The following is a 10,179-nucleotide window of genomic DNA, read 5'->3' as shown; positions in this document are numbered from 1 at the left end:
CAGGACAGTGGAATTGCAGAACGATTCAACTCCCTGAGATAGCAAGTAACTTGGCACAATCAACTGAACTACCATTGGATGTTACCACCATGGTGACATATACTAAAATACAGGGGAGAGATATTAAACGACAGTATCAAGGTAGACAATATTTTACAGATATTAACATGAAGAATGGTACTCCAATGGCATATTCTTTAAAAAGATACATTAAAAAGACATATCCAACTATAGCAGTCATCACGTGACTTTTGTGACGTCACACATCACCCGTATCAAGCCCAAGTAAATTGTATAGAAATGCATAGGGGCTTTCTGGAATCGATGAAATACATTACTTTAAGTTCATGATACTAAAAGTGTGGGTCTTTGTAGTAATTCCTCATATATTTAGAAATATAAATATTCCTTTTGGAATAGTTTAAATTTTGATCTTCTCCCTTCCAAATGCTTTTGAAAATTTGTCTTGTTGCCTCGATAGTTCACACTGTTAAATCATACAACTACGATAAATATTGGATTTTCTGTCGTCTTTAACCTTAAATTGCGATTTAAACAAAACAGATGGAATAATTGTGGGTCTTTGTGCTTATTATTATATTCATAAATATTTGAAATATCGTATATAGAATAGTTTAATTTTCTATTATGTCCCTTCCAAATTGATTTGAAAATAAGCTATTTTCAGAAAATCTGCTATTATTTTTCAAAATGGCGACCAGATTGACAGCGTGGGGCGACATGGTAAAAATATTATTTGTACGATTTTAACTATGAAAATTAAATAACTGTTGGATGCTCGCGTTTTCATTCATTGTCTTACCTTAAAGCAGCATGTAATCGAACATTGGTTCCTTTTTATCAAGCTTAAACATGCTGTTGTTATTTTTATAAAATTTTGAAAAATGGCGAACAAATAATTTTCAAACGTAGAGGATGTTCGACACTTATTTTGTTAATGCACATAATTCAATTTATTTTCTCTGTTTATATTGCAATTAAATATGACACGTTATTGTAACTATAAGAATAGACATAGCAAGATTAAGGAGATATTAATTAAGTCATAACATCAACGTGATCAAAGAAAACAAACATGGCACCTAATCACGATGTAAGTTTTGACAATACCTATGTAGATGCATGTTTTGACAATACCTATGCCGGTTAATGTTGTCCGATTATCAATGAAATTCTTTGCAATATTATTTTATATTCATAAAAAAAAAGACATCGATTGGATATAAACCGAGGTGAACTAAATATATTTTTCAATTTTCTTTAAATAATTCATCAGGTAACCAGTATAAAAATCCTAATTGAACCAGTCACATGCAGAGTTATCGAACGTGATTATGACTGTAATAGTTGCATATGAGCAATCAACCGATATGAGCATTATCGGTGACCAATCTGAAACAAGTTTTTTTGGGTCATTCGCAGATATTTCTAGAATACAGGGAACTATTCCGATACCGGGGATGCAAGTATCTTTTGTAGATACCAATCAGCGAAGAGGACGATCCATCTCCACAGTTATTCAACGTCCACCGGCATTTCCATCACTAATGCAACGATCTTCGTCCATTGCCGACGTACTTTCTATAATTTAAAAAGATTGATTGGCGTTGATTGCTGTGAAATTCCTTAGAACTGTTGTGCAAATTAAGAGATAACTGTATTGCATTTGAAGCTTTAAGGACGTCCATCGGTAGTTTTACTGTCGCAAATTTAGTTTACCTGGCGACGCGGAGCGGAGACAGGTAAACGGGTATTTGCGACAGTAAAACTACCAATGGACGTCCGAAAAGCTTCAAATACAATACAGTTATCTCTATTCTAATGCAAAACAAGTTTATAATTAAATTTCTATCATTATTTCGGTGTAAAATCTTCATAAAAGAAAATTCCGCGAAAAGATGTTATCTTCTTTGGTCCCTACACGTCATAGGTATGCTTCCGTCGTCAAACATAAACACCGGGCGTTTTCTGGCTTCTGTGCCGCTTCAGAATGCAATAAAATTTGATAAAAAGAAGATTTTTAGACGCAACAATTGAGTTTTTTGTTTATTACTGTAGAAATAACATGTCAATATATTCCGAAATTCAAAATGTCGGCTTCCTTAGTTACAGACAAGGAGATAGAGAATTTTACGCTTGCTGTCATCCAATCAGAACAATTGTTACAAAATAATTGCATTAGAATTTATAATGGTTTACTTTAATAAATTGTTATTTGGATGGAGAGTTGTCTCATTGGCACTCACACCATATCCTCCTATATCTATAAGACATTCTACATTTGTTTTTATACTTATTTATTAAGAAATATACAATTAACAATGATAGTTTAAATATTTGTTTTTTAAATGTTTGTGGACTTAAGAAAAGACTATTGTCTCCTGATTTCATTGACATTTTGCTTGAACATGATATCTGTATTTTTGTTGAAACGATGTTAACTGATTTAGATAATTTAAACTTACCAGACGATTTTATTTATGTCACAAAAAATGGAAAAAAATTTAAAAAAGCATCAGGTGGAATAGTTGTTATTTATAGAAAGAGTTTAGAAAAAGAGTTGAATTTCTATAATACTGAGAGTCAATTTGTTTTATGGTTTAAACTTTCGAAATCAATTTTGTCACTTAATTCAGATGTAAATTTTGGTTGTGTTTATGTACCACCTGAAAATTCTAAGTATTCTACTATAGAAGCTTTTGAAGAATTGGAAAATGAATTGAATATCCTTACAAACACTGAAAATAGTTATATTGCCCTAGTCGGCGATTTTAACTCAAAAACTGGGTCTTTACCCAATTATATTATACCTGATGAGTCAGTTGTTAGTATGTTTGATTTAGATTGTGATGCTGATATATTAGATTATTTGTATGATTATGAGAATCTGACTCGAAACAAAATCACCTTACAAAGAGTGTCTCAGTGTACATGTAGACCTAATAAGTATGGTCATAGACTGTTAGAGTTGTGTAGAAAAAATAATTTATGTATTGCAAATTCAAGAGTTGGATCAGATAAAGATATTGGGTAGAAAACATGTAACGATTCAAGTGTTGTTGATTATTTAATTATTTCATCAATGCTCTTCCCTTTGATTGTTTATTTTGAAATTGCTGACTTTATACCGTTATATTCTGATTGTCATTCTTTTATAAATTTTAGACTTCAGGCCACATTTAGTAAATCAGATTCAATTGTTATCAACAATAGAAATGATAAAACTTTTGTCAGGTGGAAAAGTGAACAGAAATCTGAATACGTTGATCGAATTCACAATGATCCTGAAGGTATTTTGACCACTGTTATGAATAAACTGGACGAATTGTCCGTAAATAATGATGCAACTCAAAATGATATAAACAATATAGTTTTAGATATCAGCAAAAATTTTAAAGATGCGGCAGCAGAAACGTTTGGGAAGGTAAATAAACATAAACATTTTTACAAACATGAAAATTCAAAACCTTGGTTTAATAGAAAATGCTCGATGAGTAGAAAAAAATTTCATAAAGCTCGAAAGAGATATAGTTTTTTGAAAAATGCTGAAAACAGAAGTAAAATGAGACAAGCTAGTAAAGAACATAAAATAACATTAAATAAATCTTTTGCAAACTATCAACAGAGAGCTGCTGATGAGTTGCGTAACATTTCTAAAAAGGACACAAAAGCTCTATGGAAAATCCTTAATAATCTAAATGATAGTAAAAAAAAAGATAACAATGACGATATATCTCTAAAAGCATTGTATGATCATTTTAAAATACTAAATGAAACTGTTGAGACAGAAAATGATTTCGAACAAGATTTGGAATTTGATACTCTATCAGACGATGTTGAGTTATTTTTAAACAGTCCAGTAACAGAAGATGAAATTAAAAAAGTTGTTTCAAACTTAAAAAATGGCAAAGCTTCAGGTAGTGATGAAATTTTAAATGAGTATATAAAGAATACAATTGACGATTTAATGCCAATTTATGTTAAGCTATTCAATTTGATTTTAGATACTGGAATTGTTCCAGACAGTTGGTAGAATGTGTGGTCCTTTTAAAAAAAGGCCTATATCAACCTTGCGCACTTCACCAATTGGATTGGTTAATAAATCCGATGGGAGTTTTCGGCTTATTATGCACTTGTCTTTTCCAAGCGGTTGTAGTGTCAATGACTTTGTGGATCCCAATGAAACAGCTGTTAAATACACATCATTTGACGAAGTAATTGACATGGTGTCATCTCTTGGCAAAGGGGCCAGACTTGGGGTCCAGGACATAAAGTCCGCTTTTCGTCTTTTGCCTATTTCTCCAGGTGATTTCGATTTACTTGGAATATATTTTGATGGTAATTTTTATGTGGACAAATCCCTCCCATTTGGTTGCTCTATTGCTTGCGCCTTGTTTGAAAAATTCTCTACATTCTTGCATTGGTTGGTTGTTTCATCTGCTGGTAAGCATTCAGTCAAGCATTATTATATTCGGCGGTTCTGCAAATTCGGACGACTGCTTGGTTCTAATGAACACATTTACTGAGCTTTGTAATGAGTTGGGCGTGCCTATAGATGAGGACAAGACAACACATCCTACAACAAGATTAACTTTTCTTGGCTTGGAAATAGACACAGTTGACATGGTCCTTCGAATTCCAGTGGCCAAGCTTATTAAATTACGTTCTCAACTTCATCCAATGACAATAAAGCGAAAGATTAAATTTAAGGATCTTGAGTCGCTAGTTGGGTTATCAGCTTTTTGTTCACGTGCGGTTCCATCCTCTAGAGCGTTTTTGCGGAGATTTTATGATGTTATTGCATCATTTAAGGTCAAAAAACCATTTTTCTCAATTAGAATAACCTCTGAAATTCGAGAGGACGTCTTGGTATGGTTAGAATTCTTAAAATCTTTCAATGGAGATTCTTATATTATTGGTCTAACTTGGACAGATAATGACATTTTGCAACTATATACTGACAGCGCAGGCAACGCTGAACTTGGTTGTGGATCTTACTTTAACGGGAAATGGGCACAGTTCAAATGGCCAGATTCATGGGTCGGATTACACATTTTGCAAGACATAACATTTTTGGAACTCATTCCTATACTTTTAGCATTTTGTATATGGGCTCCTCTTTTGAAAAACAGTAAGATTTTGTTTCGAACAGACAACATCGCGTTGGTTGATATACTAAACAAGAGAACATCGAAATCAAAACGGGTAATGTCAATAATTCGACCATTCGTGTTGCGTTCCATGAATTACAACATTCAGTTTAAGGCACAACATATTGTAGGTGCCAAAAATAACATAGCTGACGCTCTCTCTCGTTTTCAGTTAGAAAAGTTCAAAAGGTTAGCACCATTGGCGGAGGATACACCAGAAATAATCCCTCAGGAGTTCATAGACCTGATCTCCAAGGTGAAATTGACCGACTAATTGTATCAGCAGTTGCACCGAATACGTCGAAGGTTTATCAACAAGCGTTACGGTCATTCAAAGAATTTAGGACCTTGTTCCAATTTGAAGATCTTTGGCCTATTCCATTACATCACATAACTAACTATATTGCCTATATGTCATTCACTGGAACTGCGGCCTCAACTGTTAAATCATATATCTCTGGGTTGAGTTTTTTCAGTAAGATTAACAACTATACAGATTGCTTTAATACTTTTGTTGTCAGAAAGCTCCTCGAGGGAATGAAGCGTTCTCAAAATCGACCAAAGGACGTAAGGTTACCCATAACACTTGATTTATTGTTAAAAATTAATAACGTTCTACCTGCTGTTTGTCATAACGATTTTGAAACTAAACTCTTCCAAGCTTCGTTTTCCTTGGCCTTTTTTGGTTTCCTACGTGTTGGCGAACTAACCGCTGATCATAAACACGCCTCAACCCAATCCCATGCAATTGAATATAACGACATTAAAATAAATCTATCTAGTATTGAAATCCGCTTACGTTCATCAAAGACTGACCAGTGCTGTACTGGAACTACAATTGTTATTGATGTTAGGCCAGGTGATGTTTGTGCCGTTTTCGCTTTACGTAATTACTTAAAAGTAAGACCAAATGTTGCTGGTCAATTGTTTTGTCATTTTGATGGAACTCCTGTCACTAGATACCAATTTTCCGGAGTCCTTAAAAAGTCACTGAATGTTTTGGGTTTAAGTCAAGGAAAGTATAGTTCTCATTCATTCAGGATAGGTGCTGCCACAAGCGCTGCCATGAACGGATTATCTGATTCTGAAATTCAGGCTATGGGTAGGTGGAAGTCTGATGCATTTCGTTCATATATTCGAATACAACAATGTCTATAACTGTTAGATTTATTTTTAATTTTGTTTAATGAACTTGCAATCACTTTAGTGGGACTAACCGCTATTTAAGAATTGCAGGTTCACCAATTACAATTTGGATTGTTGGTTCCTCCTTAGTGAAAAATGCATTTGTTCAAGCTAGAAGAAGACCAGGTGGCATTAATCTTGGCCTAGATCACATTGGTGTTCGGCTGTGGTGGTTAGGTAAAAGCGGAATGCGGCTTAAGGATCTACTAAATAGGATCAAGCTGATGCTTAGATACGAAGAACCCCCGAACTATCTAGTTATACACATTGGGGGAAATGACTTAGGAGAAATTAAGACAGGAGTGTTACGTAATAGACTAAAACATTATGTAAATAACATTACAGAACTTTTACTAAATACAACATTGGTATGGTCACAAATTTTGCCAAGACTCACTTGGCATTATTCCGCTAATATTGATGCAATGAATAGATCCAGGCAGCGAATAAACAGCTCTCTAGCAAGTTATATCATTCGCCACGGGGGACATTACATACGATACCCAGATATATCTCCTAATTCTACATTTATATGTCAAGATGGTGTACATCTGACTGATATTGGTAATTACATTTTTATAAATACAATTCAAGGCGCTTTAGAGGCTTTCCTTGTCTACTCACCACACACTTTTCCCGAATGTAAATCATGAACTTTTAAGATATTCATTTGAATTCAGTTTTTATTAGATATGTATAGCTCTTTTATATCTTATATAATTATTGTATTTGGCCCACAGCTAATACGCAGCTCTATCCGCTTGGAATGGCGGTTGACCTGTCAGTCATTTATGACTGCCTTGGTCAATTTGGCACATTTCGCTGCGTTTACTTTAGATATGCGTCATTTTGTCGCATATTTCAATTAGCATCCAAAACATTTGATATTGGGGGTCTCTGTATCCCAGGACCCACCACACAAAAAATAATGAATCTCTGTATCCCAGGATTCATTTTATTTTATTTTATTGGATGCTTCATTTATTGTAAATATTTAGTTATCTATCTAGTTAGTTATCTAGTTATCTTTTGTAGTCTGCCAATATGAAAGGTGACTACGTTCATTTAATTATCTATCTGTTTGCTATATATATATCTTAACTGTTTATCTAGTTATATGTGTTTATAATTTTGTAGTTTGTAATAAAGCTGTGGCCAAATACTGCCAAAACTGTGTTTCTGATATTTGCGCATCAATAATAAAAGGAAATGTAAGAATAATATCCAAGTGAGCAATACAAGATTTGATAAATTCCATTGAAACTTAGTTTTGCTTTCAGGGTCTTGTTGTAAGAGATTTAAAACCTAAGAAAGCAGAAAGTCTCTGATTGATTCTGAAGTGACTAAACTGCGGGATCTGAAAAAGAGGTTGGCAGCTGTCTCTGTTCCCGCTTCCAATGGTCCTGGGAACAATGCAGAAGTAGAGAGGTTAACAGATGAAGTTACTAAACAGGTAAATATCTACTGTGGATTCATTAATTTTGGCGTGGACAAATTTTTGTGGATTGAGGAAATGGGTATTTTTTCTGGATATTTTATCTGGTGGTTTCGACAAAGTCTGCATAAATGTCTGAAATATATGTACCTCCCTGAACATTTCATGGTTAACATATACCCACAAACCCCCTCAATTGGTATCCCACAAATGATGACAAAGACTGCATAAATGTCTAGAGGAAATATGTACCTGGTTGAACATATACCCACAAACTGATATTCTATAGAAAGTAGGTGATAAACAGTATACATTTCTAGTATTCATCATTGTCCTTTGCTTTTTTTGGGGTCAAATTTCACTAAAATACCAAATCTCAATGTAGTCTGTTGATATTTTATAAAGGTATTTACTGATGTCATTTGTGTTCTAAAAACAGGGTGGGAGAACATAAACTTTAGCTGTTAATAAAGGATTAATGAAAGATTGTATATGTTTTACCCCACTCACGATTCAAAGAAATAAAGATGCATTTTTATACCCCACCTACGATAGTAGAGGGGCATTATGTTTTCTGGTCTGTGCGTCTGTCCGTTCGTCCCTCCGTTCGTCCCGTTTCAGGTAAAAGTTTTTGGTCAAGGTTGTTTTTGATGAAGTTGAAGTCCTATCAACTTGAAACTTAGTACACATGTTCCCTATGATATGATCTTTCTAATTTGAATGCCAAATTTACCCCAATTTCACGGTCCACTTAACATAGAAAATTATAGTGTGAGTGGGGCATCCGTGTACTTGGGACACATTCTTGTTTATATTTACTTTAAGGATAAAATAATGAGTGTGAATAAGCGTGATCAATTTTTTTTGTGGTATTTTATGCATTGGTATACTGATTTGATCATTTTTTCTGTGTTAAAATTACCTTGATCAAAACTTTCTGTGGTAATTTATACATAGGATATACTGAATTGATCTTTTTTCTTGTATCATTTTATTTTCATTTTAAACAATGTAAGAGGGGGGGGGGGGGTCAGAGGGGTCCTGAAACCCTGAAATCCGGGGCTTAAAAACATGAAATCCAGAGGTTCTGAATTTTAAAGAAATTTAAATCCTGACATCCTGAAATTTGAAAAAAAGAATTCCTTGTTCCCGAAAGGATCAATCCCGAAATCCGGGGCTTAAAAGCACCAAATCCCAATGTCCAAAAGAAGGTTCTGCCCCCCTCTCATGTAAGACAGAAATTGTTGCTTGTAATTGTTAAATGTGTACATAAGAACATATCTACATTTGTTTAACTGTATGAAAGAAACTTATTCTCAAGTAAATGTGTAATTTCATTGTCTTTTACACGGCTGGGTTATTGTCAAAGCATGTAAATGTATCCTGGACATTTGATTTTCTGAATATATATGCCACTACTTAACAGTATGTATTTTTATGTGTAACTTTAAGCCACACCAAATTAATTCCTAGTTGTTTTGACTCCTACTGGTTCCTATTTTGATAAATTTCAAATCAAAATGAGTGAAAGGAATGTTAATCAAGTACGCAGCAATATTTTTGATTTTTTTAATAAGTAAAGCAATGTAAGACTTATATTCAAGTGAGCAATTTAAGATTTGATGAATTTAATTGCAACTTTATTTTGCTTGCAGGGTCTTGTTGTAAGAGATTTGAAATCTAAGAAAGCAGAAAAGTCTCTGATTGATTCTGAAGTGGCTAAATTACTGGATCTGAAAAAGAGGTTGGCATTGGCTGGAGGTCAAAACCCTCAAGAAGCTGCTGGTGGCGGAAAGAAGAAAGGAAAAAAGAAGTGACAGACTGATTTGAGTGATTGATTTATTTATTGGAATCTAAGCAATCTGGGAATAAAAATGGCAAAAAAACAAAATGTTTATCTTATTATGTTATACTTAATTATCCATTATGTTTTTTGGTCTGTGCATCAGTTCGTTCTTTTGTACCTTTGTCTGTTTATGGTCCGTCTGTTCATCACAAAAGAAAATATCTGTGACAAGGGAAAAATGATTGTTGTATGATGTCAATAGTTCAAGAGGTGCATATTCTCTTGTCAAGCCTGTACAGATTTCCAAATAGAAATAAGGTATATAGTAACCACATAACAAATCTTCTTTCATCCTGATGACATTACTTTTGGTTGTCCGGATCCCTTATTGATGTTATCTTTTAATCAAATTACAGAAGGTGCTTGACCAGCATATCATTTTTGCTCATTTTACTCATTTTATTTAAAGTGAAGTCATGAAAATTCAAATTTAAAAAAAAAAAAAAAAAATATGCCCCACCTACGCTAGTAGAGGGGCATTATGTTTTCTGGTCTGTGGGTCTGTTCGTTCGTCCTCCTTCAGGTTAAAGTTTTTTTGGTCA

At 33.8% G+C, this 10,179-nt stretch overlaps 2 protein-coding genes across 2 annotated transcripts; both read left to right on the top strand.

Moving 5' to 3' along the window:
* Window positions 1-2,455: 2,455 nt before the first annotated feature.
* LOC134692367 (uncharacterized) lies at window positions 2,456-7,567 on the top strand. Its single transcript, XM_063552819.1, has 5 exons — window positions 2,456-3,051; window positions 3,187-3,445; window positions 3,647-3,938; window positions 5,323-6,321; window positions 6,366-7,567. The coding sequence occupies exons 1-5, from the start codon at window positions 2,456-2,458 to the stop codon at window positions 7,007-7,009; spliced, it is 2,790 nt and encodes a 929-aa protein (XP_063408889.1). The 3' UTR covers window positions 7,010-7,567.
* Window positions 7,401-9,668, top strand: LOC134692366 (methionine--tRNA ligase, cytoplasmic-like). Its single transcript, XM_063552818.1, has 3 exons — window positions 7,401-7,407; window positions 7,667-7,809; window positions 9,447-9,668. Exons 1-3 carry the CDS (start codon window positions 7,401-7,403, stop codon window positions 9,606-9,608), a joined length of 312 nt encoding a protein of 103 aa, XP_063408888.1. The 3' UTR covers window positions 9,609-9,668.
* The last annotated feature ends 511 nt before the right edge of the window (window positions 9,669-10,179 follow it).

The sequence above is a fragment of the Mytilus trossulus genome, chromosome 12 (assembly GCF_036588685.1).
Source record: "Mytilus trossulus isolate FHL-02 chromosome 12, PNRI_Mtr1.1.1.hap1, whole genome shotgun sequence".
Lineage (NCBI taxonomy): Eukaryota > Metazoa > Mollusca > Bivalvia > Mytilida > Mytilidae > Mytilus > Mytilus trossulus.
Note: the sequence above shows the minus strand (reverse complement) of the source record. Positions and strands in the feature narration are given on the sequence as shown.

Excerpts from the sequence above, each read along its gene's own strand:
- LOC134692366 (XM_063552818.1), top strand. Across the intron at positions 7,810-9,446 it reads CAGATGAAGTTACTAAACAG|GGTCTTGTTGTAAGAGATTT; the intron begins GTAAATATCTAC and ends TTTTGCTTGCAG.
- LOC134692367 (XM_063552819.1), top strand. The coding sequence starts at position 2,456 with ATGTTAACTGATTTAGATAATTTAAACTTACCAGACGATTTTATTTAT. Across the intron at positions 3,939-5,322 it reads AAAAAATGGCAAAGCTTCAG|GACGCTCTCTCTCGTTTTCA; the intron begins GTAGTGATGAAA and ends AATAACATAGCT. Across the intron at positions 6,322-6,365 it reads ATATATTCGAATACAACAAT|GCAATCACTTTAGTGGGACT; the intron begins GTCTATAACTGT and ends TTTAATGAACTT.